Raw genomic sequence first — 27,689 nt, 5'->3', positions numbered from 1 at the left:
ATGGGCCTAGCTGAATATAAACGGCCGCGTGGCGCAGTGGGTGAACCTACTTTCTGCATCCACGGCCGTGCGTGGGTTCGATTTCCACAACTGGAAAATGTATGTGCAATGAGCGTGGGTGTTTCGAGTGTCTGGGTGTTTTTATACATACTCGGTATGGTATTTTATTACTGGTAATGTGCGATCAACTTTACTATGCCATAAAATAAAGCTCCGTATTAGGGCACACCGCGCAACCGTTTTTTTAAGTTGCTGTCGTTTGAAATTGATACAAGTCTCAATATTTTTGAATCACAAGTAGGTAACTATAGGTTATATATTCACCTATTATAGTTATTTATTATGTGAATCTTCAATATGGAATTTATAACGAGATGAGCATATTTTTGTTACTAAGTAGGTATATTGGTAAAGCAAAGGCAAGTCTAGCTACGCTAAGCACGGCCTCTACCTGCCCGAAATGTAGTCTGACCGGTTTCTTGCTTTACGGTCGTGGCCTGCAGTCCGCAAAATCACTCCAACTAGCCGGTTCAGTCGCCCACTACATAATATTATAAGATCTACCGTTCGCTAACCGACCGGATTTTTGTCTCATGTCTGTATTACTTTAAGTAGGCGAAGTGTATTTCGTACAATCGAACGTTCCTTCTGATAAGACAGATTTTAAATTCCCTAAATATTTCTGTTAAGTTTGCATACACGGAGTTAAGTGAATGTCGTGAAATAAGTTCAGTACTTTATGACAGCGATGTTATTATTCAAATTTTCATTCGTTCTCTGACAATTAAACTATTCGTAAACATGATACACTATAATCCTTCGAACATGGAGTCATTACCAAAACAGTTCGTCTCTGCAATGAGAACTCTGTTCGATATCATGGATGATAAACACACTGGGTATGTAAATTTAACAGATATTGAAAACCGATGGCGCGACGACCGCACTAAAGGCCTTCCCCGCGGTGTTATAGAAAGCCTGCAAAAGGTCGCTTCTCATGATGGACTTCTAACATTCGAGAGCTTTTGCACAGGCCTCAAAATATGTCTCTTACGAAATCAAGTGCAAAACGCTTCCAATAAAATCAACGCAATCAATGAAGACATTGATAGCAAAGCACTGCACTCTCAAATGACTAGTGCACAGCTGCACAGACCTCCTTCCGCTCCGTTGATGGATTTAGATACCGCTCATAATAGAGACAGGAGCTGGAACTTAATGCGGACATCGGGAAATTCGACACAACATCGTACAACCAGTATGCCTCAATTAATTGAAAATAAGGACCCTCCACTACCAGAGATATTATCTAACGGTAAAGTGTCGTCCGTTGCTAAACACGACACCGCTCAATCGCATAGAGTTTACGGGCCTCCGAAACCTCCGCGGCTGGAAAAAAACGCTATGGAAAGGAAAGATAATTCTAGAACCTTCAAATCGGAGGAAACTGTTTTGGGAAGTGACGATTTAGGGGACAATAAGTTAGATTTTGAAGAAATGACACGATCAATAGAAGGACAAGATCGTGGTCTTGGCGATGGTAGATCCGCTAATGGAACACAACCGAACCTTAGAAAGACACCTCGTCGACGAGAGCCACGGCGTCATACTCTCCACAACGGTGTTGATTATAATCTGTTGAAAAAAATGAAACAAATTGAGCAGGAGAAGGATGTCCTGCTACAGGGCCTCACTGCTGTAGAGGAAGCTAGGGAGTGGTATTTAAAGCAGTTGGCTGAAGTTCAAGATAAGATGCGCTATGCTGGAAGAATGGGTGCTTATGTGGTAAGAATACACGCAATATTAACTACATAGCTTAAAAAGGAACATAGTAATACAATCGTTATAATTATTGATATAAGTACATACGTATTACAGAGAGCCGTGATAGCCCGGTGGATGACCTCTGCCTCCGATTCCACAGGGCGTGGGTTCGATCCGGTCCGTGGCATGCCGCATGCACCTCCAAACGTTTCAGTTGTGCGCAATTTATGAAATTAAATATCACGTGTCTTAAACGGTGAAGCAAAAACGTGAGGAAACCTGCATACTAGAGAATTCCTTAATTCTCTACGTATGTGAAGTCTGCATTCTGAGAGGAGACTCGAGCTCAACAGTGAGTCGAATATGGGTTGATAACAAGAGATTATTATTTAACACATACCTACTCGTATCATAGTTAAAAGTGCCTCGTTGGCTCGTGATACGAAGCCACATACTAAGTTAGCCTATGTGGCTTCGTATCACGAGTTCCTGGGTTCGAGCCCTGGGTCCGGGCTATAAAATATTGAGCGAGCTTTTTCAGTAAAATTCACAGAACGTCTCACGACATCGCGTTTATGAGCGCACAATAAAGTTGAAAAAATAAGCAAAGGAGTAATTCTATTAACTAAAGTGACTACAGCGCCAATACCCTCCACTTACGCCTAAAAAAACAAATAAAACCTAAGGATATTAAACCGTCGTGGTCAATTTCGAATGTAAAATACTGCAAATATTAAATAGCCGTAAATGATAACGTCGTTATTTGAGTAATACCAATATAGAAAATGCATTTTGTTCAGGAACCTTGGAATGAAGCACATCAGGAGCGTCTGGAGCTGCTTCGGGCGCGAGTGTTGGAACTGAACCGCCAGCTCGGGGCGCTGGCCGCTGGATGGCGTCACGGGCAGTTGTCGCTTCACATGAACCTAGCTCTACCAGCAACTGCGCCCACCACTCCCAACAATGCTACTGTGCTGCGGTCGCAAAACAAAATGCTTGCTGAGGTACCTATTTAGCTAAATAGTTTAAGCATAGGTACATAATTCTAATATGTCTATGCTGACACCCATATAGTTAATCCAATGAATGCTAAGATATTTGCCTCTCATGTCAATGTAAACTAAGCATAATTGAAATAAATGAATATTGTCATGTTTCAATTATGCTTAGTTTACAAGCACTTTAGAAAGGTCAGGTATTAATATTTTAAGATAATGATGATAATAATTAGTTGAAAACTTAAAATGAAATTTACGAGGGTTCCAAACACGCCTTTGTTCGAGAAGAGCCAACAACAAACTCAGCCAGGTCTTTTCTTTTTTAGTTTATCACCATTTAACAATAGGTGTGTAAGTAACCAGTCATGTAGGCAATACATTTCATTTCCAAGCTTTTTTGTCGTTTATATATTCATTAACACTATAATATGACTTCTCTATAATCTTGTGTTTAATAAAAACTTTAAACTTATTGAAAGAGATGCCTGTGATTTCATGTGGCAGTTTAAATGTATGATATAAAAACATATGCAATTGCCCTTAAAGAATTACTAATTTTTTGTAACCTAGTGTGGTGTGCAACAACATGTCTTAACTTTTAACACTCTAGTAGTCAAATGTATTAAACCATCTTTGTATTATTTTTTCCAGGAAGTCAATCGCAAGAATGAACGGATATCTATCCTTGAGAGAGAAAAATCTGCGCTTATAAGAGAATTGCTACTACAAAGAAACAGAACAAAACTAATAGATAACTTCACATAAATGTTACAATGTCGCATGTTTTGGTATTTAAAGCTAAGCAAAAAAATGCAAGGACATGTTAACTTTATGCTGGTGCCAATAAAGCTCTATTTATGGTGTGCAAAATAAGAATTCTTATATTTATTGTTTATTCTACTTTAAGTGGACACCTAGTTCATGAGAAATTCATTGTTTTTTAAAATTGTCTATACTTGTGCAAGAATCAGGTAAGTAATTTATGAAAGAAACTTGAAGAAGTAAACAAATCTAGTTTAAGATATAATTCTACTTTTTAATGGTTTGGCTTAACTTGTGATAGTAACAGAAAATTTGTTTGAAACTGAAGGTATGTGAACAAAGAAGAGTTTTTAAACTACTTTCAAATGATCTGGTGGAAATCATCATCATAGTGGTTGCTAAGTAAGTTTGTAAACAAGTTTGCCACCCATCTTCTTCTTGCTTCTGGGCTGTTTCCCACTTGGCCATGTGAACACTGTTGTGCATGTTGCCACCCATTTAGAAATAGAAAAAAGTCATTTATAAAGGAGTATTTCTGTTTTGCTGATGCTTTAGACAGTCACACACAAACACAATGTATAATTGTATACCTTACAACTTATCTTCATCTTCATTGTAATATAGAATTTTCATACACATGTATTTAACTTACTTGAGACTCACATTTAAAACTTGGTTTCTGACATCCTACTGCTTTACAGTATAGTTTTTACAACTTAACATTAAAGGATATTCACAAAGTTTTTTTAGTATGTGACCTAAGTCAAGTTAAAGTATTCTTTTATACCTAAATTGTAATATGAGTCAAATAAAAAATAATACGCCAATAAAATATTTAACTTTTCTAACTAATAATATTTTAATAAACTATTACTGATCATATTGTTGTACATGTTTTAATTAGCTTCAACATTTTTGTTGTAGAGGGAGTAGTTATATTCCCTGAATGGTACACTGTATGTCAAGTGTCCCTGGTCCCAGGCTTGTTCAATCGCCACCAACAATTCTTTGTGTTTCTTTTGGCAAAGGCCAGTTTTGAATGCATCCAAAATCTGCAACAAATTACAATTTATTGCTTTATTCATAGTCAGATTAATTTTTTTTAAAACTATTATCTTATCCTCAGTCATTGCCTCCATTAACAAGCTCACTGTTGAGCACTAGTCTCCTATAAGAATGAGTTGTTAGGTTAATAGTCCACCATGCTGGCCCAATGTGTTTGGCAGACTTCACACACATAGAGAATTAAGAAAATTCTCAGGTATGCAGCTTTCCTCACAATGTTATTCCTTCATAATTTTATTCGCAGTACTCATATGTAAATTACATTATAAATTCAGAAGGTAATTTCTTCAAATCAGCTTCGAACTTTGTTACATTTGCACTTTGTAAGGTGTTCTGCCTGGCAAATTGTTATATTATAGAGTTTGCAACTGCAAAAAAAGCATCATGTGGCTGGGCACCTTGTACCATAAATACTAAAAAGATGCCATTTAATGCAAAAGCAATGCCACTCACAGCTATAAAAACTCGCTTCTAAATAATTTTTTAATTAATACTTTCTTTTTTAAAATAAATAGAATGCATTATAACAAATGCTAAAAAATGTAAAACCTAGGGAGATGGACCAATATTAAACGGCTTGTCTGGTTGCTGCTAGATTCAAGTGTCTTAAAACTGTGTTGTTTGTAATTCCATATGAGAGGCGTATGTCCAATGGCTGTTTATGATGATGATTTGTACTGGTATCAATTGACTCATCACACATCTCACAGGGCATTGTAGCTAAGGTTTCAAAACCAGGATGTCTTGTTTAATAACACAATGCTAAAAACATGCAATCATCTATTATTTTTATATTCTACTAGCGGATGCCCGCGACTTCGTTCGCGTGAAACTCGATGTTAACTTTCAAATACCTCTACCCTACCCTACCCGTACCCTACCCTACCCCTACCCTACACGTACCCTACCCGTACCCTACCCTACCTCTACCCTACCCTACCCTACCCGTACCCTACCCTACCCTATCCTACCTTACGTTGAAATTTTTCCTGAATTTTCTTTGCTATAAACCTCACGGAGCCTGAGACCTTTCCAACGAATGCAAAACCGTGGAAATCGGTTCGTGCGTTCTGGAGTTATAGCGTCAGGAAGGAAAACCCGACTTATTTTTATATAGTAGATTTGTATATTTTATACTGGGTGTCTTTTACCTTTAAATAAAGAATTGTTATTATTATTATTATAACCCTTCTTGCAGTCGGGTAAAAACAAATACAAATAGGTATTACCTGGCCTGTATATTCCGATATGAACTGCTCCAGAAGTTTTGTGTTTCTCGGATCTAATATAAGGTACTCATCACGACAAATGGGACAAGGGTTACCGGTCGATATAATCCCATTGCGAACGCACGATTTTCTAGTCTTTCTTGGAGCAAATCCACCCCTATGATTGCGTCTATATAAATACCAAACTGGATTATCTCCGTAAGTTTGTTTAAAAGCTTTACTGTCCATGTATCTCATACTAGTTTCAACAGGTATAACTTTTGTTCTATCTTTAGAAGGGTCAATTGGTTTCTGCTGTTCTTCAGATTCATCAGCTTGGTCAGAAACGAAGCGGATTGTTCTTAGATCGGCAAAAATTGCTCTGTTAATAACGGAACGTATTACGTTTAATGCAAATGTCATATTGTTAAACCGAGATTTAATTTAATATAATTTTAATTAGTTGGCCTAATTTACTATGCATAGATTTAGTACTTTTAGCAAATTTATTAATATTTTTGATTAAAGTTTTTACTTTTAGGCACGGATAAATTTTTAGGTTATAAGCACCACAGACGACAAATGCAGATTTAAGACAAAGAGTATATCTATTTAGAATTCAAGATAAACAATAAAAATAAAAACATCACTTTTCACAGATTAAAAAACATAAACACAGATTATAAGAATAAAATACAGATGAGATTAGCTTAAAGACTTTTGGGCCACAAACGGCTAAAAAGTAAAAATTAAATTGCACTCATAGAGGAATTAGTTATGGAGTTCTAATCTTTTTGAGCTCGTCTAACATGAAACAGACAGCTCATAACAATAGAAAGTGGTAAGAGTAATTTAATCTATACGAGCTTTACGAGGCTCTATGGAAGTAATTCTTTGCAAAAGGCTATAGAGCCAGTTAAAAAAAATAGCTCAAAGAGGCTAGAATCCAGAGCCATATAGCCAGATACTATATAAAAAAAACAAATTTGAAAATCTAACTGACATTTTTTCAGAAATAAAAGTTTAAATTTTATCAAAATCAAATATATTTTATTGTCTTACTAATTTAGCGTTTGTGTTTACATAATTACTTTCACTTACTTTGTAATTGTGGTTATCACTAATCATGTCTGTCGAGGGCGGTTTGATGTAAGTACTTATCTACTACATTTTTATTAAAGGCAATAGCCTTGCAATAACTAAACTAAACTAGCAGACACTCCGCCAGTAGTTTCACGCGGGTAGTTTCCGGTCTCGTGGGTTGTGAGAATATGGGGATAAATATATCTCCCTCATTTACCCTCTCAAATAACGTGGCTTTGGCAAAATCAGTTCAGTAGATCCAGAGATTACTCCCTTAAACCTCACAAACTTTACCTATAAAATTAAGTATATCGACAACATATTGACGATATATTGCAAGAGACGCCCGTAGAGCGAAGATCCGAAGATCGGTTTTTTGATGATGTTAAAATAAACCGCTCTTCGGAGCCCAACTTCCCAAGTGCTCGATCACAGTAAGAGCTTTTGCGCCCCCAGCGTGCTCAAAAGCTGTCTACAGCTTTACACAATCAAAAGTGTCATCATCATCATCTTGGACTTGTTACTCGACTGCATAAGAAGGAGGTTTATGGTTTTCGAGCGTATGTATGTGTTAATGTTTGTATGTGCTCACATCTCCTGCGAAGTTGGTAATACTCTGGTTTTCAAGAGAGATCCTGCATTCGCTTCCCAGTACAGGTCAATTTAGGATTTTGTATTTTCTAACTTGGCTCCAGTCTAGTCAGGTAGCAGGCATGGCTAGCTACCATCATACCATCAAAGATGTTATGCCAAACTCCAGTATGGTACAGTGTAAAAAGAAAATGTATGGGAAGAATAATGTGAGGTACAACTTACAAGCATGTTAGACTGCATTGTAACATATAGTCCAGGATCAGAGGAGCATTTTTACAATTGATTACTATCAAGTTAATTTTCTGTGAGTAGCTTCATCTTGAGCTCAATTTTTATATTTATGTTAATTTCTTGATTCTGGTAGCTAACCGGCTATTGAGTAATAAAAATTTCTGAGCATAGAGTAACAGTAAAAAAAAAGGTTTATAACAATTTTTGATTACTGATACAAGTTGGAACAAGAGTCCTCTCTTTGAAGAGTTAAATATGAAAAAAATATTTGAATAATTATAATAATAAGTAAAGCATCGGAAGAAAGAACAACCTTTACTGTTGTGTCATACAGATGTTAATGATATTTTATCAAATGTAATAATTTTCTGAACAGTATTTGATATCGCTTGATTAATGTGTATTATTCCCAGTTATAGAAAAGGACACTAATAGAGTGTTTTATACTCATAGTAATTACAAGAATAAATGATTTATCCTTGTCTTTATCTATATCAAATTGTCTTACTTTGCATACTTGTTGTTAGTAAATTAGTTGGTTGTCAATGAACTACTCGCATAAATGTGAGTAAGTATTCTTTTTTTAATTACTCTCATTTGCTTACACTTTTTTTTTCAACAATTTATGTAAAATACTAGTAACTAAAGTGTTTTTCAGATAGCATGGGTATGGTGACAGACACCTGTATGACGTTCATAATACATACTATTATCTTGAATCGCAGCAAACTCTCAAAAGTAAAAAGAACTGTCACCCAAACCATCCTACATGAAACAAACTGTATTCAACATTTATTATTTATTATAAACATATTATACACTAGCGGACGCCCGCGACTTCGTCCGCGTAAATTTCGATGTCAACTTTACTACTACCCCTACCCTACCCTACCCCTACCCTACCACTACCCCAACCCTACCCTACCCCTACATCTACCCTACCCCTACCCTACCCTACCCTACCCCTACCCCCACCCTACGCCTACCCCACCCCAAACCTACCCCTACCCTACCCCTACCTTACCTACACCCTACCCCCATCCTACCCCTACCCTCCCCGTACCCTATCTCTTTCCGACCCTTATCCCACCCGTACCCCTATCTCACGCCTACCCTACCCCTACCCTACCACTTACCCGTACGTCTACCCTACCACTACCCTACCTCTACCCCTACCCTACCACTACCCTAAACCCGGCCCTAAACCTACCCTACCCCTACGCTTCCCTACCCATACCCTACCCTACCCTGTAACTTCTCTATCTTACTCCTACCCTTAGCAAAATCGGTCCAGTCCTTCGAGAGTCATGGTGGTATGACCAAGAGAAATAGAGACTTCTATGGTAATAATATAAAGAGGTAAAGTTCGTGTGGTTGTAGGAGGTAATCTCTGGATCCACTGGACCGATTTGGAAAATTGTTTTACCAATAGAAAGCTACGTTATTTGCGAGTGTCATAGGCTATGTTTGATCCCCATATTCACACGGGAACGGGAACTACATAAATGAAAGCGCCGGGCGTCATATAGCGGAATTTCTGCGTCTTTTAGAAATTTTGTATTATCTCCGAAACTATTTAAGTAATTAACATACTGTAAAGGGCAAATCTTATCTCCATAATATCCTTGTGATTATTAAATAATATATTTTAATAAGGATTAAAGTTTAGTTGTATAAATAATGACGTAAACCTAAGTATATAAAATTAATAATTTTTAAAACACAAAAGGTACTATATATGCTAATATATAGAAGATAGATATATGGTGTCGCGGACTTTTTTGTAGAACTTTTAAAGATACATAAAGTCTCCATACATTAATTTCAATTTTACACAATAGTTAAGGCAGCGCATGCGAATAAGTCTTTTTAAGAGGATTTTCAGTCCGACCTGTATGACAAAAACTGTGATAACTCGGCTAATATATATGATATCAATATAAAATATAGCCTATAGCACTCCCCGATAATGTAGCATTCTACTGGTGAAAGAATTTTTAAAATCGGACCAGTAGTTCCGAAGATTACCCCATTTAAAAAATGTGACAAACTTACAAACTTACAAACTTTACCTCTTTATAATATTAGTATAGATAAATTATTTTTACTTACATACAAAAGAGAACGGAGGAGTAGAAAATTCTGAATATGTTTGTTAATGTCCTATTGACGGGCACAAACTTTCTCACTTATTGGGTAGCACATTAAGATGATAGTATTTCTGTCTATTACAATCATAATCATTATTGGATATCAGTATAAGTCAGAGCAGCTTACTTCTTTCTGTCTCAGTATTCTACAAACAATACTTTATTACCGGGATTTGATAGTTTTGGCTCCTAGTTTGGGTCAATTTAGGAATTAATATTTTTTTAAAGGCTCCAGGTTGGGTCTGACGGCAAACTTCAGCCGTGGCTAACTGACTAGGCACACTTACTTCCTATCAGGGAAACCGGTCAACTGTGTGTCGAGTCCCGCGCAGTGTAGGGTTCCGTAGTTGAACGACTCTACGTCACTAATGCCGACGTGCGAGTAGAGTGGTGGTTTTTGGTTACTTGATTCTTTCAATTTTAATCCTTACTTATCAGTGACAGATTTTCATTTAATTTCAATAAAGGGATTCATGTAAAACACCTAGCATATGAACGGCACAACCGACCTCGGCTACGGCACAACTTGCCCCATCGTGGGGTTGGTAGTGCCTTGCCGCCGCAGCATACAAAAATCACTTTTTTTTCAAAAAATATTTAAAATGTGGAAAATTTGACAGTAAATTCGTATTCGAGACTAAATTTGGAAAAAGACTAAATGAACCACTACCATTAGACATAGTACTTGTATTATTCGAATTATATGAGGATTTGTCAAAATCGGCACGTTCAGCCCCGCTCTCCCCTACTTCTGTGATTTTTTTTTATGTAGAAATCAACCGTTCAAAGACTGACAAAGGTAGATAAAATAAAGTCCCATCAAACAAACAGACCAAAAATAACAATTGTTATGATTTAGAACAAGATATATTGTTTTTGGAAAATGTGGGTAAGTAAAAAAATGGTCTTTTACCTACTTAGCACATGTTTTTTGAACCTGCTACATAAACAGTTAAGTGTTTATTGTATAGGTAGCTTACGTAATTTTTAGACTGTCGACTTAAACTCCTACGATTATTATTTACCTACTGCTCTATGTCTAATATGTCGTATCATATTCTAAAATTGAGAGCACCTTACCTACTGATCAACTCTTAGGTCTATTTCTGTACAATATGTAATGACCTGCATCCGTCTCCGCCCTTTGTACCATTGTGTCGTGTCGCCCTCCGCTATGTTTATCTCTTTTCATCCCACCCGCGCCTGGGAGTGATAAAGTATACCCTGTCTTCGTAAACACGAAATACGTCGAATGTTCCCGAGTTGTACCCGAACTGTATCTGCCCTAATTTCAGTGTCCTCTGCAATCTGCATCTCGTCTCGTGTGCCGTCAAAACATTCGACACGGCATCGTTTACATTTTTTTATTTGTTTACTTGTAATACGTGCAAAATGTGATTCTAGTTTTGTAAATTACTTTTTTAGTATTAGCACAACCTTCTTTTTACCCTCAATTACCAAAGAATTCTACTAAAGATTATTATTAAGTGTGATTTATTAATAGACGTTGAGATTGTACAGTGATTTAAGTCGTGGTATTTTTTGTGATATAGTGTTGTAAATTGTAACATTAAAATGGCTACATTACCAAGGATGAACTCTTCAAAACATGGGACCAGTATTACGACGCCTTTTAGGTACCTATAAACCTCATTTTAATAAATAGAAGTTATACCTACCTTCTACACACATACTTTGTTACCTACATGCATTTATGTGGGTACATACTACGTAATACGCAATAATAATAATAAATAAGTAATAATATTATGTATTTACTATAATTATCTATCTTTGCCCGTTGTTATTATAGAAGTAGGTAAAATGATAAGTAAAGACAACTTACGATTACTAGGCAATTGTTTAAATTATATTGTAGAGTGCCTATTAATTTAGGTACTTAATTATTACTAACTTATCTTGTTCATACAGAAACTGTCAATAAGGCGGTGACTGGGTTTTCCATTTTTTTATAACGATGAGATTTATTACGACCGTTTTGCAAACAAAGACTTATTTATGGCCATTTTGCAGCACCAGCCCGCGCAAGCTGCAAGAAATGACGCTACCAACTGACGGCCATGGTACGTATAACTAACTAGCTGACGCCGCGCGGTTTCACCTGCGTGGTTCCCGTTCCCGTAGGAATACGGGGATAAAATATAGCCTATAGCCTTCCTCGATAAATGAGCTATCTAACACTGAAAGAATTTTTCAAATCGGACCCGTAGCTCCTGAGATTAGCGCGTTCAATCAAACAAACAAACTCTTCAGCTTTATAATATTAGTATAGATACTGCAAATAATTTTAATAAAGAAACCAAAGATTTTATACTAATATATAAGTATGTGACGTGACTACCAAATCACCGCAAAAAGTGCTCCGAATTCAGCTACTCCTCTGATTTGCTGCTTGGACCTCATAAAAATGCTCAAAGCCACTCGGTGGGCGATAGAGTAAACTGTGCTCGGATTATTAGTAACAGTATTCTATACAAATTGCACCATTTAAAATTTTAATTTCCCTTGTTACCTTATTGTTAAATATCTTGCTTATTTAACAATAAGGTAACGACGATTACCCCACTATAGGCGATTGGCGATGCAAGATATTAAAAAAATACGCCTTACACTGGGACGGTTGAAGAAAACTTTCTATCTTCCAAAGCCACCATAGTTAGCCATCACCGTTAGTTTAGCCACCATAATTGGAAACGCACTTACCCACGGAAGTAGCATAGGCAACCAACTGTCAGCCTTCATAAAATGAAGTATGTCTGGCTATAACAGGCTCTTATTCCATTAGGCACAACATATATAGGTTTTCATTTTTTACAAGTAAGCCCTTGACTACAATATCACCTGATGTTAAGTGATGATGCAATCTAAGATGGAAGGGGTTAACTTGTTAGGTGGAGGATAAAAATCCACACCCCTTTCGGTTTCTACAGGACTTACGTCTTTGCCGGTAACAGGCCACGGCCAAAGCCTCCCCCCCAGCCAGACCTGGGACAATTAAGAAATCCTCCATCTGCTCAGTCGGGAATCGAACCCAGGACCTACGTCTAGTAGTCACTGCGCCACGGAGGTCGTCAGTACGTTCACTTATGTTTTTGTAAAACTTGTGTTTCAGACGTGACAACGGCTAGCGGCGTTAGCATGAAGCAGTATGAAGAACAGTTAAACAATTTAAGGAAGGAGAATTTCAATTTAAAGTTACGGATTTATTTTCTAGAGGAAAAGCTTGGAGCCGGCGCGCCGCCCGCTGTTCAAGTGAGTGAATTTGTTTCATCCTCTATCAATCCATCAACATTGCTCCTATGGAAAATACACTTTATTACAAAGCCGCGATAGCCCAGTGGATATGACCTCTGCCTCCGGCGAAGATTCGAATCCAGTCCGAGGCATGCACCTCCAACTTTTCAGTTATGCATTTTAAGAAATTAAATATCATGTGTCTCAAACAGTGAATGAAAAATATCGTGAAGAAACCTTCATACCTGAAAATTTTCTTGATTCACAATGTGTGTGAAGACGGCCAATCCGCATCAAGCTAGCGTGGTGTACTATTGGCCTAACCCCTCTCATTCTGAGAGGAGACTTATGCTCACCAGTGAGCAATAAGTCAAATGCGGGTTGATAATGATATTACAAGAAAGATACAAAATATTTAAAAGAATTTAGAAACAGGAGCTCAATGCTGCCTTTTAATAATGGGCGATTAAAAGATATACAAATAATAATCACATTCTTTTTACTTGATTTAAAATTGTGAATACCAAAATAGGCACCAGCAGTTCAGCTAAGAATCTTAAGATTTTGTGTTTCTACTATTGGATCATTTACTGAAGGAAATGTATTGGAAACAATATCAGTATTCTTGTCTGAAGTTAAAACCTGTCATAAAACATTAAAATTACAGTTATTGCCTAAAATAGTAGTAAAGTAAAGCATATAAAACCTTTAATAATACTTTTTTGTAAAATTGTTGTAGTCTTAATGTTTGAAGAAAGGTTTTAAAAAGCACTAGCGGACGCCCGCGACTTCGTCCGCGTGAAACTCGATGTAAACTTTCAACTACCCCTACCCTACCCTATCCTACCCCTACCCTACCCCCTATCCTACCCTACCCCTACCCTACCTCTACCCTACCCTACTCTACCCTACGCCTACCTTTTCCTGAATTTTTTGCTACAAACCTCACGGAGCTCGAGACCTTTCCAACAAATGCAAAACCGTGGAAATCGGTTCGTGCGTTCTGGAGTTATAGCGTCAGGAAGGAAAACCCTACTTATTTTTATATAGTAGAGATAGTTTAGTTGTACAATTTCGACTTCAACAAACGTTTATTGTTACGTACGTAATATGTTTATTGTTTACTAATGCTTCGTTGTAACTGTTGTAGGGATTATTGGAACACAATGTGAGACTTCAAGTGGAAGTAGAGGAGTTGAGGAGACAACTGAGTGACAAACAGGAATTGCTAGCAGCAGCTGCAGAGGCAATCGATGTGTTAGAGCATCAGGTAAAAAAATATTTGTTTAACTAGAAACTACAAAGAAAACTATCCTTTTCATGAAGTTGGATGAAATTGCACACAAATAAAATTACATTGTTAGTTTTGTTGAGGACACTACAGTTGCAAGAGGTTCGGGACTGTCGTGTTTAGAACCATACAATAGTCTATGTCCAACAGTGAATGTACGTTGGTTGATTTGATGATAATGATTAGATTAAATCGTACGCACATAAATTTATTATTATTACTTATACTAGCCGATGCCCGCGACTCCGTTCGCTCGCAATTCGGTTTTTCACAAATCCCGCGGGAACCATGGCTTTATTCTAGATAAAAAGTATAAAATCAATCACCATTCCAAACTAGCCAAATTGGTTCAGTAGTTGAGGCATAAAGGAGTATATATTATGCTCACACACACATGCACACACAAACTTTCGCCTTTATAATATTAGTTTAATTTTAATAGCTTGTTTTGTTGTAAAGGGCTCAATATCAATGGATGCCGCAGATGTTTCAAACACCAGTATCATAAAAAAAGAAGCATTTGAACCATCTCAGGTAACATTAAATCCACGTTTTTAATAATTTGTCTACATAAGTATCTCACTAACTATATATAAATTAATGTTTTTTTTTTTAAAAGGTTCCTGACCCACCAACAGACGCTGTGGATGAAACATACCAATCTGAATCAGCCACGGGGTGAGTATTGTGCCTATTGGAATGGTTTGACTGAGCTCGGAGACTCGATCTCAGCAGTGAGCCGAATATGGGTTGATGACGATGAATGGTCCACTACTAGATCAGGCCTTCCTTGTTATAGGAATAGAAGAAATAAATAGAAGGAATTTGGAGCTTACATGTGAAAGAGTCTAAAGGGTTAAATTGCCTGCTAGCTTCCCAGTACATGATATGATAGTAATCTTAAAAGTTAACAGTCTGATCCAGGACTTCAATAATGAAGATACATATGTTAACCAGTGGCAACGAGGCAGCTAAAAGGAAATACCCATCACCGGCCATGGCCTACCCTATCCACCCAGCAATTTACTTATATCTAAAAAAACTTGATTTTGAAAACTGAAAAATTGTACTTTAATAAAGAAAACATTACTTTATTAAATAAAAGTTTACTACAACGTTTTACAATATTTAAGATTCATCTATAGTATATATTATATAAGTTTTTGACATTTTTGGAAGACTTGTGATTGATTTGTTTTTCTACTACTTGTTTGCTATGCTTGTTGATATCAGAAAAAAATAATACTAAAAAATTGTATGGCTTCAAATGTTACTTTGCCGGCTGTGTTACACCGACAGACATTTTGAGCAAAAGGTCTGATAAATAAAAATGTTGGTTTCTTCAAGAAACATGCTTTTATTAAACCAATTATTTAATCAGATCCTTATTTATACATTATATATAATCATCTCCATATACTTTTATACAGGTGTATACCTGGATTCCTGAGGCTGATGTTGTATTGGCCTGTGGGCATACCATTTGTATACTATAACTTTAAATAAATATACTTATATGTTATCTTTGTTTCAGTGACTACTTAGGTGTGACTATTAAGAGTGAAGATAATATGGTTAGAAAACTTTTTATTCACTAAAATGAATTTTTGTTTTTCAATTATTTTCATATCATTTTCCAATGTATTATGTTTATTTATAGGATCAATTGACTCGGCTCAAAAAAGAAAATCGTAAAGCTCTTCACATGATCAAGGAATGCATGAAAAAGCTTCAACAACAGGACAAAGAGATGAAAAAATTGAAAATGGTATGATACATTTAATACTGATGTCGAATCTAGATCTTGGTTTCTGAAAGAACTTTAAACTCTTTAAGTTTTTCAGTCTTACGTGAATGAAATATTCGTAATAGTAACTCCCAATTTATAACCTGACCAGAAATATAAAATACTGATTTAGGAGCAGCGCTACAGTATTTAAAACAAATTCAGTATGCCCTTATTTGATAAAAAAAAAATATATATTTTCAGGACAAAGAATTGACTTATGCACATGTGAGTGATTCTCAAATAGAGAAATATGAAGAGATATTAAAATGTAAAGACGAGCATATCAAGGACTTGGAAAGCAAAGTTAGAACACTACAAAATAACTTTGACAGTATGCAAAATGAAGATTCCTCCGGGTAAGTTGCTACTCTCGCTCTATAGGGCTAGCACACACTGTGAAGAGAAAATAACATATGTATTGACCAATAGCGGCGGAATTAAAAGTATCATTGCAATGGAACAAAAGAGATACCTAGGCCTACTAACGTGTATGTAACTGTCTCATTGGCGGACACATTTGATGATGGGTCCTCCAAATCCTCTTGCATATAAAGAGAAAACGGAGGATAGAGGACCATTCACATAATAAATATATAATAATATCTTCATCTCCTTTCCCAATTAAATGGGGTCAGAAAAATATGTCAATATTTTCACTTCGTCTCTATTAGTCGTCAATTCATCCTCCACTCCCTTTACACATGTCCTCTTTCACAGAATCCAGCCATCTCTTCTTTGGCCTTCCTCTCCTCTTTCCACCACTTGCACATTCAACATTTTTCTAGTAATATGACATTCTTCCCTGCACATTATGAGTACATGTCCATACCAAGCTAATCTTTTACTCCTCAATTTTTCTGTCAGTGTATCCACTTATAATTATGGTGTTAATCAATCAGATGATAACAAATTCTAAACAAAATTTTCAGAAATCTACAACAGCTCTTGACAAAACGTCTTCAAGGCCTGGCATTCTTCTTGGACAAATTATTATCCCACAAGTAAGTAAATTAATATTTTTAGATGATAGCCATAGATTTATGGCTATTGGTTGAATCCTAAAACAGTCCTGTTTGTTTTTAAGTATTTTAAATTAATATGTACAAACATTTCTTCAAAGGTGCGTCCTCGGTGAAGAAAAAAAGAAGCTAGCTGAGAGTATTTTGGAACAAACCCTAGCACTGCCGGTGGGTTTGCAGTTGGACGAGTCTATGGCCGAAGAACTGACCATGGACGAGAGTAACCTCGATATTTCACATTCTATGAGAATAGAAGATTTAACATTAATGTTCGGACATCACATGGCGTGCGGCGATGATAATCGGCATTCACTTAGGAAGCCCCTGAGACATTTCCCTCAAGCAGATGTTATATCGGAGTCAGAATGTTGGTCGGAACCAGACAGAAACGTATCTCTGGCTAGAGTTGGTCTCTGCCATACCGGTGTAACGATACGCGAGAGTATGTCCGAAGCCAATAGATCCCGCGCGCGTCGTTCGAGAATATCCTATGGATCACGCTCCGAAGACAACAAACCCATAAACGAAAGTGAATTGAAACAGAATGAGATGTCTGTTCGCAACGAACAGTTGGAAGAAGAGAAAAAAGATTTGACTCTAAAATTGGATTATGCGATGCAACAAATCAATGATCTAGTCAATGAAAACGACAAACTCAAAGCTGTTTTGGAAACGGAGCGCTCTGCGACGGTCGATACTAATACACGTTTAGAAACTTTGAAAGCTGCGTTGATGACTATGGAATCAAGGCTTGCAGATAATGAACAACAAATAGCTTATAATGTTCAACTGGTGGAGAAACTACGTGCAGAGAAACAAGAACTAGAAGCAACTTTTATGGAGACGGAACGTTCTCTAAGGCGAGCTGCAGACGAAGCGACCGTGCAAGCTTCTCAAGCGTCACTTGAACGAGCGCGAGCTCAACACGACAGGCTACGAGTTGAAAGAGAACTCGAAGAAACTAGAGAAAAATTGTCCGCAGCAATGGAAACTAATTCGCAGTTAGAAATTGAAGTGACACGGAAATTGGGCATGGAAGATGATAAAATGGTCGAGTTACACGAAGGCCTGCTGGAAGAGGATCGCTCGACCTCTCCAGATCAAGGCATAGACAGTGATAGGCTCTCTAGTTTAGAACATAACGATGCTGTTAATTTATCTCCTCGTAAGTATTTGTTTTTTTTATTTTTTTTATTAACTAATATTAGCAAACGTCTGCTACTTCTTCACGAATCCCGCGGGAATTATGTATTTTTTCGGGGTAAAAGTAGACTATATATTTATCAAAAACGTTTTGTCTTTCAGTGAAAGTCCCATTAAAATCGGTTCAGCCGTACCCATAACCGCAGCAGATTATTCTTCGCACGCCGAATGATGATCCCTGTGACGTTTTAACTGACAGTTCTTTTAGTGATGCGAAACAATTGCATAAAAGTCATAACATAAAGTCGATAAGTGCTTGACGACTTAATTTAGATGTCAGCACGTACACGTGATGCAAAAGTTACGTCGTCAAGCTGTTATTTTATGTTATAACTGTTATGAAATTGTTTCGCATCACTAATACAACTGTCAGTTGAAACTTCACAGACAGACAAAATTATTAACAAAGCTGGATTATGTTTAATTGTTATGTAAATACGAATAACTATAAGCACTTGAAAAGAAACGGTTTTTTTGAAATCACATACATGAGTAATATTTAAGTGACTTAAGCGCCCTCATTTATTTTCTATTCTTTTGTGTCGCACTGTAAGTAGGAGAATAATTAATTTATTTATTTTTCTTTCCAGGCTCGTTATACGAAGAAAATAAGGCACTGAAACAGAAATTGGCAAGAAGCAAAGCTACGTTAGCAGAAACCTTAATACAACTCAACGCTTCCAATATGAGAAAGCGAGGTGTGCAGCGAGCCATATGTAGGGAAATACACAAAACTCACGGCGTCCTGCGCCAGGTTCGAGACCACGTTGAACTTCAACAGTAAACCTTCAATTTAATTCATAATTATGTGCCAAGTGTAATCTTCACTTTTTGTAAGTTTAATTACGCTATTTTACTTAAAATGTTCTTTATGACCTTTATTATTAAATATTTCGTATTATATTTTGCTTTTATTTTATACTAGCGAATGCCCGCGACTTCGTCCGCCCTTAGATTTCTTTAGTCCTCACGCAAAATCCGTTCTCAGCGAATGTCTACTAACTACCTATATTTACCAGTCATCAAGTACCTAGTAATTTCTATCAAATAATTTGCCCAGTTAGGGCGAAAGTGGTCATAAAAAGGGTGTCCCAGTTTTTTACCAGTAACTTTGTAAATACAAAGAATGGACCCAAGTTTTGTACCAATTTACAAACCTCTATGTGTACAAGTACACATCAACTTGATACATTTTTTTACAGGACAATTTATTTATCTTAACGAAAGAAAAATAATTATTGCATTCAAAGCGTCTTGTACAAAACAAATTAATCATTATTTATAAAAATATTATCAAAGTATATTGGTAATTTAACAAAAATCAGATCTTCAAAATCTTAATTCCAGCAGCTATAGCATTGAAAAAAGGTACAAAATATTGAAAAATCCGAAAAAAAATATAACTTGGTCACCCGAGGGATTTTTGGAAAACTAGTCAAATTAGTTTTAGATAATTAGGCGTCTCTATCATTAGCGTTTTATGCATTAATTACGGGACGTCCTGTATAGTCGATCGTCCGTCGCTAGCAGTCAGTCAGTCCTAGTAAAGTCATGCCATTGCTTTAGAAAGGCGAAGGCAACCTTACTAAAACTTTTGGTAGAGTCCACCGAGAAAATCGAATTAATCACTTAAAACTCTTTTGTTCAACCTTGTGCACCTTTACAGAACTACTAAGTATGAAAGTAAAAGTAAAAAAAATGCATTATAATAATATACTGACTGGTCATATTTTAGTTTCTAGAAAATGACTCGACCACAACCACAGGGATGTCATTTTCAACTTATTTGCCGTTTAGCAGTTAGCAAACAATGAAGGGATCTAACTTAGTACGGTCACAAAAGTCCGATTATCATCAAACTCATTGGATATGTACAGATAAGGTACAGTTGGAATCATATGTTGAAATCGTAGACAGAGAAACTTGAAAATAGAAGATTCAAATTAATACATCAAAAACGTGAACATACTATTTTTGAAAAAAAAATCCCGTTCTTATTTCAAAGTATAAAGATTGTCTGTGGTAAATTTACGAAAGGCGCGAAAACACTGTTGTAGAAAAGTAAAAAATATTTCATGTGAAGTAGTGATTAAAATATTTTGGAAACGTTAAACTCTGTAACGTGTAATTTTTGAATAGGTTTTGCCGCCTAATCTAAAAATCTTATAAAATATGAATCACGAATATGGATACACCATACCAAATTCAAATTTCAATAATTTGGGTTACCTTAAAGTTGTTGCTAATATTAATGATAAACATGATCGCTCTGCGCCCTCGAATTATCATTGGAAAGTACTCAAATGCAGGTACGTAAAATATTAGAAAAAAACCAATTTTTGAAAATCATGGTGTATCTTAAGAGGTTAAAACGTTTAAGTATATTTAAATATTTTTTTAGAATGATAATCTTTTCTGCTTCGTCGTTGATGGCGTGTCCAGATAAAAGTGACCTGAAGGAGGTACACATTATTTTCAACAAATTAGGAAATGATTATGATCGTTTGACTTCGTTGTTTATGAAATTTTCTCTGTCTGAAGTAAGTTTAACGTACCTTTATACATTTCATTATTCATACCATTTGCTAAATTTTTGCTAATGTTCTCTTTCATACTATTATTTGATGGTATCTGACTAAACATATAAAATAGATTTGGGCCGCCACTAGCCCGTTTTAGCCCTGTATCTTGTATGGACCAAATTAGTTCCGCTTTTTTCCGCGAGATGGCGATGGAAGTTTTTTTCTATTTCTTGTCACGCCGATAATAGGCACTATTATTACTTACTCGTAATCATAACCAATTTTATTAAAACTGCTCACTTTGTGATATTTGGACCAATTCCAGAGATAATATAGTTTTAGAAACCTGATATCCGATAGTGATCGTTACAGAGTCAAACTTTAGGCTCGCCTACCCTTATTATAGCAACGTGGTGGGTCTATGTGGGTGAGGTTTTTTTCCATATAAAATCCCCTCGCCTAGAAGTCGGGAGATTAGCCCAGTCAAAAAAAAATGTATAGGCCAAAGAGGTTGATAATGATGTTGTACATACCTATAGGCGGGACCAATCTGCGAAGTAACATCGGAGATTTACCAAATGTGTTTTCATTACACTATGTCCGCTAAAATTGCACCAGCTTGGAATATCCTTGGATATAATTATTTTATAAACAATCGAAATTTTTTAACTGAAACCGGACCTCAAGATGGAGTTCGATACAAGATTGCTATGCACGGTAAGTAATTTTCTTTTCACATGAGAATGTGAGTACCTACTAATGAAAATTGTATTATTAAAGTAAAGTGATGGTGATAAATAAAGTTGCAAACTTAAGAGGCCAAATTCGCGCAATGATGGGTGATTGTTTTATTAGGTCTACTACCTAACAACAATGGAGGTTTGTATGGACTCATGGTATGGTATTGACTACGGTATACCATAACTAAAAATAGTTATAGACTGTTCTGTTGCATCATCATCATCTCCTTACCCTTATCCCACTTAAGTGGGGTCGGAAAAATATGTCAATCTTTTTCATTCGTCTCTATTCCTCGTCAACTCATCATCCACTCCTTTTACACACATGTCCTCTTTCACACAATCCAACCATCTCTTCTTTGGCCTTCCTCTCCTCTTATGTCCTTCTACTTGCACATTCAACATTTTTCTAGTAATATGACTTTCCTCCCTACGCATTACATGTCTATACCAAGCTAGCCTTCTACTCCTCAATTTTTCTGTCACTGGCGCCACCTTCAGACTTCCTCTTATATACTCATTCCTTATTTTATCTATTTATATATACTGTTCTGTTGCATATTAAGCAAAAAAAAGATTGTATAATTCACGAATTAACCTACATAAGCAAATGTTTTATTCGATGTTTTTACAATTTTTTGTTGCAGAGAGCACACTAACGTTACAGTTGAAACCAGTAAAAATCCACATCTTAAAATATAAAGGAGAAAAATATGGTGAGGGTGAAAATATTAGAGTTCTTCCCAGGTAAGTATTAGGTACACTGAGCGTACCTACCATTAGTAGCCTGAGTACCTACTTCTTTATTATATACTAGCGGACGCCCGCGACTTCGTCTGCACGTAGACCTCTTTATTCCAGCCCTTACAGTAGTATCGCTGTAACAATGGAGTAACTTCTTCCGTTTTCCCAACATTTCCCTTCACTGCTCTGCTCTTATTGATCGTAGCGTGATGAAAAGTATACTATAACCTGCCTAGGAGTATGACGTATAATTGTGCTAAGTTTCGTTAAAATCCGTCGAGTAATTTTTGTTTCTATAACGAACGTACAGACAGACAGACAAAAATTTTACTGATTGTATTTTTGGCATCAGTATCGATTAGATAGCTATATCAGTGATTCTGATTCTGTACATGAAATAATATATTTTAATAATACAATTTTCATTAGTAGGTACTTACATTTCATGAAATAATATATTTCATGTACAGAATTGACCTCTACAGATTTATTATAAGTATAGATTACAATATCTTTTATTATGTTTTAAGCCTCAATAAAGGTATCATAGAAGAACATTACGACGCTTTACCAAAGTCTGCTACTTTCAAGTGTTACAAAGACTTGCGACGTCATTGGAAAAATATAGTAAGTTAAATTGTTAGTATGGAAAAAATATACTAATTTATGAAGTATTTATTTGAACCATTTCTTGTTTTTGTTGAAAAATTTTGTTTTTTCCTTACTTAAGATTTTTAGACTAATGTAGTACCTACCTACATTGATACTATTATGCATGCTTTCATCGAAATCAATTATCTATGTAATTATTTTTCTTTTATGCCTGGGAAAGGGGATTATAAAGTTCAACAAAGTAAATGATATGAAAATATTTTATTCTAAGACTTAAAATAATGTAATTAACCACTGATTTTTTCTAAATAAATATAAATAGGTAGGTAAAAACGGCATGAAAATCCGTTCAGTAGTTTTTCGAGTTTATAGCGAACAAACGGACGTTCTTAGGAGACAGGATGTGGATTTAAAAATTAGAACACCGATCTGAAACTAATATTCACACTACCAGAATTATTTATGAACCAAATTTTATTCGAAATACACGCATACACAAACACTGAATTTAAAATGAACAAACATGAAACACCGGCTCTAATAGTGTTAACTTTTCAATATACGGAGACAGAATGACTCACCGCTCCGCACTCAGAGCGACTAAATTCCGCGCCACGAAAAAAGTCCCGCGGCTAAAACCTGAACTAAAATTACACAAATGACACTAATACCGCCATTACCAAATAACAATGAGCGACATTAAAACATTAGCGCCGCGTCTGCGGGATTTGTTTTGTGGCGCGGAGTGTATAATCCTATACATATAGATACATATATTTGTTTCGTTCAATAATAATTTTATAATTATCGTTCGTTCAATAATATTTTTGTCATAATATTGTATGTTTACTTACTACTTACCTATGCTTAGCATGGTTACCGTCTGCCCGAAAATGAGATTCCAAGTTACTATACGGTGAGATTTTGGCGCGGAGACCCGTTGACATACCCCGCCATTTGCTTGACAAGAAACTTTCCCATCATCACGCCGCTACCAAAACCATCAGAAGTGAGTAAAAAAATGGGTGCTCAATCTATACCACATAAAGCCAAAATCTATGTGAAATGTTTAACAAGAAAACTGGTGTCATTTCATACCTAATAAAAAAAATAGTAGGTAGGTATTGTATTTTTATAAAATGTTATTCAAACTATGCTTACCTTAGAACAATTAATATCTAATTGTTCGAAAATCATTAATCAAAATTAAAATAATATTTATTAGGTCTTAAATGACTAGAGATTTATCATTCATAATTTGTCTGTCGATAAACATTTCACATCGAGTAGCTATAGTACTTATATGTATAGGTACAGTCAACGTTAATTTTATACTGTTTACCCTACATTTCCTTTTCTTGCAGCGGTTGATATTAACGAATTTTATCAGTTGTCTAAAAAGTAAGATGCCAAATTACCTTGGAATCCCTCTAACAATTGAAGCAAATCACGCCGACAATTATTCCGGAAACGTAAGTTCTCAATGATAAAATGGTTTTCAGTCTTATTTTATTTTTAGAACATGTTACTTGAATTTTTTTATTGGCTATTTTTTAAACATTATAATTTATTACCATGCTTCATCATGTTCCAAATTTGAATTCACTTTCAACACTAGTGGAAACCTCTCCGTAAGGCTGCCTGTCCACCAAAGCGGAGCGAGGGAGTATAGCGGAGAAGCGGACTAATGCGCAGCGGAGTTGCGTACTGTGTCTGTCCACCGGAGCGGAACGAGGTTGCGGAGCGAAGTTGGAGACTGTGTTAAATAAATAAATGTTAAATTAAATTTAGTTAACCCCGCTCCGTTTACCGATTTTATCCCTCCCTTTTAGTCCCTGTCTTTAAGAGGGGCGGAGATTTTGTTCAATCCTATTGGTTAATATTTCTCCGTTTCTCGGCTCCGCTGCCTCGCTCCGATTCGGTGGACTGGCAGCCTTAATCAATTTTGCTCTAGTTTAAGTCGTTGTTATTTGAAGGCAAGCAACGATCTGTGTACCAGTAGGTACATTTCGGCTATATTTCCTTTTCAGGTGAATCATGAAATGTCTGATACGCAAGCAGTGAGCCTTTGCACGCCAACTCAATATCAACAGGGCAATAATTAATTAACAAACAATAAAACATGATTATTTATTATTTGAATGTCAATTTACTCTTTAATTATTATATTTTATTAGAACATATGTAACGCAGAAAAAATGCATAATTAGTCTCAAAAAATCTTCGTTGTCATGATTGAATGATTTATTATTCATTACAATTGTAATATGTCGTACCTATTTGAAATTTAAAAATATAATTGTATTTTGTCTTAATAAACATTTTAATTAAATACCTACTTCACTAAGTTCCTTATTTATTTGCGTACACTCTGCCTTTATACCTACGAACGCGAACGAATAAATGATGGGTTTTAACTGGTACTCGAGAAATTATTGATTTCGTTGTCGAGTTAAAGGAGAAGACCAGACTCTTGTAGGACTACGTGGTGGAGTCAATGCCGATTGACCGGCTGTAAGATCGAAGAAACGGGCCACCGAAGGTGACAAGTTCCTGTGAGATTGTTGCTGTACTTGTAGGCTCCTGGCATCCTACAAAAGGACAAGAAAAAAATATACCTCATCATCATCATTAACCCATATTCGGCTCATTGCTGAGCTCGAGTCTCCTCTCAGAATTCGAGAGGTTAGGCCAATAGTCCACCACGCTGGCCCACTGTGGATTGGCACACTTCACACACGCAGAGAATTAAGAAAACTCTCTGGTATGCAGGTATCCTCACCTCACTAGTCGTTATTTTTTTTATTTATTTCAAACTTACACTACAGGTAGATAATCCCCAATTCACATTTTTTTTAGTAAGTAGGTATATGTTTGTTTAAACCAGTTTTTAATATGTTCGCCAAATGTTTCATCAAAATCGGTTCAGAAATTTCAGATTTTTTTTTCAAGTATCGAGAAAGTCACTAGTAAATAATTATGTTGGTTGGCATATCAGCGTAATTTAAAAATATCATATAAAGAAATAAAATGATACTTTAAATATAAAATTAATACTTTCTGCATTTACCAAAAGGATCGGTCGTATTTTTTATAGACTAGTGGACTTCGTAAATTCTTACGTATAAAAATTCTGTTTTTTTTTTTACAAATCCCGCGGTAACCATTTCTAGATAAAAAGCCTATACGTTACTCCCGTCACTCCTTTATCTTTTAGTGAAAGTCCCATTAAATTAGCCCGGTCAAAGAGAAAGACAAAAAATGTCTTAGTATCGTTTAAATAGCTATAAGTATTTGAAATAACAGACAGTCACTACAATTTTATTTATATATCTCATACATAATTACAACCAACCTACTTAGTACTTAGTCAAAATAAAAAGGCACTTACCATTCTAGGAACTCGATGTGGCGATGTATTCGGCGTTACTTGAAGACTACTTTGTATTACAGGCACAGGAGCATTTAGTAGATATTTCTTTTTGTATCCCCTTGCTAAGTCATCAACAGTTTTACCTAAAATATATCAATGCGAATTAGAATAGTTAAGACACATATTTAAAAGGCGAAAGTTTGTATTATGTATATATATATACCTACATATTGAATATTCAACACTGCATGTACACAACTGATTTAGCGATTTGTGAAAAACAGAATTTCACACTAACGGAGCTACATAACCAACTAGTAGGGGTAGTAAAAGCTATATTATGCAGTTAATATCGTTCGTCGTCATTGATCTTATGATGATGTTGATATAAACGCGAAAGTTTGTAGAGATGTTAGTTACTCTTTAACACCGCAACTACTGAACCGATTTAGCTGAAATTTAAAACTAAGATAGATAATATCCTGGATTAACACGTAGGTTAATTTTCATCCCGGTTGCCGCGACTTCAAATGTCCATGGTTACCGCGGGATTTGTGAAAAACTGAATGCCACGCGGACGAAGTCGCTGGCATCCGCTAGTATGCAAATAATTACCTGTTAGAGTTGTTGGAATATTAGTATTACATCGTCCTGTTTGTAGAATTTTTTTTAGTGCTGCTTCATTGTTAAAAATAATCGCAACTGCAGCACCGTCAGCTAACTGTGATGAATCGCAGCATGATAACAAAAATAACCAGTCATCAGCTTCCCAGTGTAACGCTGCGAAAACTGCAAGCTGTAACGTTGATGCTCCTGTAATTTATAATGTAAATATTCTTTAATTACGTTCAAATGTGAAGCTTATTGACATGACCTACCAGCAGTATATTTACCAGCTTCACTTAATAAATGTGGATTAGCTCCATATTGCATTAATAGTTTAACAATAGAGTGTAACCCATGTCGAGCTGCTAATCTTATGGGCCATCCGCCTTCAGAGTTAGGGTTATAACCACTGTTTAATAACTTTGACAATTCTCTTTCGTTACTGTTCAAAATATTAAATTTAAATATTTCCTTTTGTCGATCCATTTATCAAAGCTATAAAAATCATATAAAATACAAACTCCTCTAAAAATACACTATTTAGTTAATTATCTTACTACTACCCTCTTTTCTATTGGTTAATTACTATCTTTATCTACTTAGGTACCTGCATTTTAAGATAAAATGTAATATTTTCTAAAACATATCGTTAATAAACACTGGAAATAGGATTAAAAGTT

The 27,689-nt window shown here is 35.8% G+C and overlaps 5 protein-coding genes across 6 annotated transcripts; 3 read left to right on the top strand and 2 right to left on the bottom strand.

Moving 5' to 3' along the window:
- Window positions 1–447: 447 nt before the first annotated feature.
- LOC112058253 (suppressor APC domain-containing protein 2) lies at window positions 448–4,404 on the top strand. The gene is made up of 3 exons (XM_024098960.2): window positions 448–1,785; window positions 2,565–2,768; window positions 3,414–4,404. Exons 1-3 carry the CDS (start codon window positions 802–804, stop codon window positions 3,525–3,527), a joined length of 1,302 nt encoding a protein of 433 aa, XP_023954728.1. The 5' UTR covers window positions 448–801; the 3' UTR covers window positions 3,528–4,404.
- Window positions 4,359–6,392, bottom strand: LOC112058254 (28S ribosomal protein S18b, mitochondrial). Its single transcript, XM_024098961.2, has 2 exons — window positions 5,819–6,392; window positions 4,359–4,576 (listed from the first exon to the last, which is right to left on the bottom strand). The coding sequence occupies exons 1-2, from the start codon at window positions 6,218–6,220 to the stop codon at window positions 4,421–4,423; spliced, it is 558 nt and encodes a 185-aa protein (XP_023954729.1). The 5' UTR covers window positions 6,221–6,392; the 3' UTR covers window positions 4,359–4,420.
- Window positions 6,393–6,716: 324 nt separating this feature from the next.
- Window positions 6,717–19,313, top strand: LOC112058252 (centrosomin). Of its 2 annotated transcripts, none has more exons than XM_024098959.2 (12): window positions 6,717–6,946; window positions 11,890–11,939; window positions 12,989–13,128; window positions 14,261–14,380; window positions 14,861–14,935; window positions 15,021–15,079; window positions 15,936–15,975; window positions 16,062–16,169; window positions 16,392–16,546; window positions 17,120–17,191; window positions 17,311–18,374; window positions 19,003–19,313. In XM_024098959.2, exons 1-12 carry the CDS (start codon window positions 6,924–6,926, stop codon window positions 19,194–19,196), a joined length of 2,100 nt encoding a protein of 699 aa, XP_023954727.1. In that variant the 5' UTR covers window positions 6,717–6,923; the 3' UTR covers window positions 19,197–19,313. The 2 variants fall into 2 exon arrangements, with proteins under 2 accessions (XP_023954727.1, XP_023954726.1); XM_024098958.2 differs by lacking the exon at window positions 6,717–6,946 and adding an exon at window positions 11,151–11,492.
- Window positions 19,314–20,458: 1,145 nt separating this feature from the next.
- On the top strand, window positions 20,459–25,202 carry LOC112058250 (uncharacterized protein C18orf63). Its single transcript, XM_024098956.2, has 8 exons — window positions 20,459–20,721; window positions 20,814–20,952; window positions 21,474–21,651; window positions 22,322–22,421; window positions 22,949–23,045; window positions 23,902–24,039; window positions 24,395–24,502; window positions 25,061–25,202. Exons 1-8 carry the CDS (start codon window positions 20,585–20,587, stop codon window positions 25,133–25,135), a joined length of 972 nt encoding a protein of 323 aa, XP_023954724.1. The 5' UTR covers window positions 20,459–20,584; the 3' UTR covers window positions 25,136–25,202.
- LOC112058251 (uncharacterized) lies at window positions 25,157–27,588 on the bottom strand. The gene is made up of 4 exons (XM_024098957.2): window positions 27,297–27,588; window positions 27,019–27,216; window positions 26,422–26,546; window positions 25,157–25,621 (listed from the first exon to the last, which is right to left on the bottom strand). The coding sequence occupies exons 1-4, from the start codon at window positions 27,493–27,495 to the stop codon at window positions 25,463–25,465; spliced, it is 681 nt and encodes a 226-aa protein (XP_023954725.1). The 5' UTR covers window positions 27,496–27,588; the 3' UTR covers window positions 25,157–25,462.
- Between the last annotated feature and the right edge of the window lie 101 nt (window positions 27,589–27,689).

This window comes from Bicyclus anynana, chromosome 3 (assembly GCF_947172395.1).
Source record: "Bicyclus anynana chromosome 3, ilBicAnyn1.1, whole genome shotgun sequence".
NCBI lineage: Eukaryota > Metazoa > Arthropoda > Insecta > Lepidoptera > Nymphalidae > Bicyclus > Bicyclus anynana.
This window is presented reverse-complemented; position numbering and strand designations above follow the sequence as displayed.

Bases quoted from the DNA above. Each gene is read 5' to 3' on its own strand.
- LOC112058253 (XM_024098960.2), top strand. From the start codon at position 802: ATGATACACTATAATCCTTCGAACATGGAGTCATTACCAAAACAGTTC. The intron at 1,786-2,564 runs GTAAGAATACAC...CATTTTGTTCAG, and splicing joins GAAGAATGGGTGCTTATGTG to GAACCTTGGAATGAAGCACA. The intron at 2,769-3,413 runs GTACCTATTTAG...TATTTTTTCCAG, and splicing joins AAAACAAAATGCTTGCTGAG to GAAGTCAATCGCAAGAATGA.
- LOC112058250 (XM_024098956.2), top strand. From the start codon at position 20,585: ATGAATCACGAATATGGATACACCATACCAAATTCAAATTTCAATAAT. The intron at 22,422-22,948 runs GTAAGTATTAGG...TTATGTTTTAAG, and splicing joins AATATTAGAGTTCTTCCCAG to CCTCAATAAAGGTATCATAG. The intron at 23,046-23,901 runs GTAAGTTAAATT...ACCTATGCTTAG, and splicing joins GACGTCATTGGAAAAATATA to CATGGTTACCGTCTGCCCGA.
- LOC112058254 (XM_024098961.2), bottom strand. From the start codon at position 6,220: ATGACATTTGCATTAAACGTAATACGTTCCGTTATTAACAGAGCAATT. The intron at 4,577-5,818 runs GTAATACCTATT...AATTTGTTGCAG, and splicing joins TATCGGAATATACAGGCCAG to ATTTTGGATGCATTCAAAAC.
- LOC112058252 (XM_024098958.2), top strand. From the start codon at position 11,431: ATGGCTACATTACCAAGGATGAACTCTTCAAAACATGGGACCAGTATT. The intron at 16,170-16,391 runs GTATGATACATT...ATATATTTTCAG, and splicing joins AGATGAAAAAATTGAAAATG to GACAAAGAATTGACTTATGC. The intron at 17,192-17,310 runs GTAAGTAAATTA...ATTTCTTCAAAG, and splicing joins GACAAATTATTATCCCACAA to GTGCGTCCTCGGTGAAGAAA.
- LOC112058251 (XM_024098957.2), bottom strand. From the start codon at position 27,495: ATGGATCGACAAAAGGAAATATTTAAATTTAATATTTTGAACAGTAAC. The intron at 27,217-27,296 runs GTAAATATACTG...TATAAATTACAG, and splicing joins ACATTTATTAAGTGAAGCTG to GAGCATCAACGTTACAGCTT. The intron at 25,622-26,421 runs GTAAGTGCCTTT...GTCCTTTTGTAG, and splicing joins CACATCGAGTTCCTAGAATG to GATGCCAGGAGCCTACAAGT.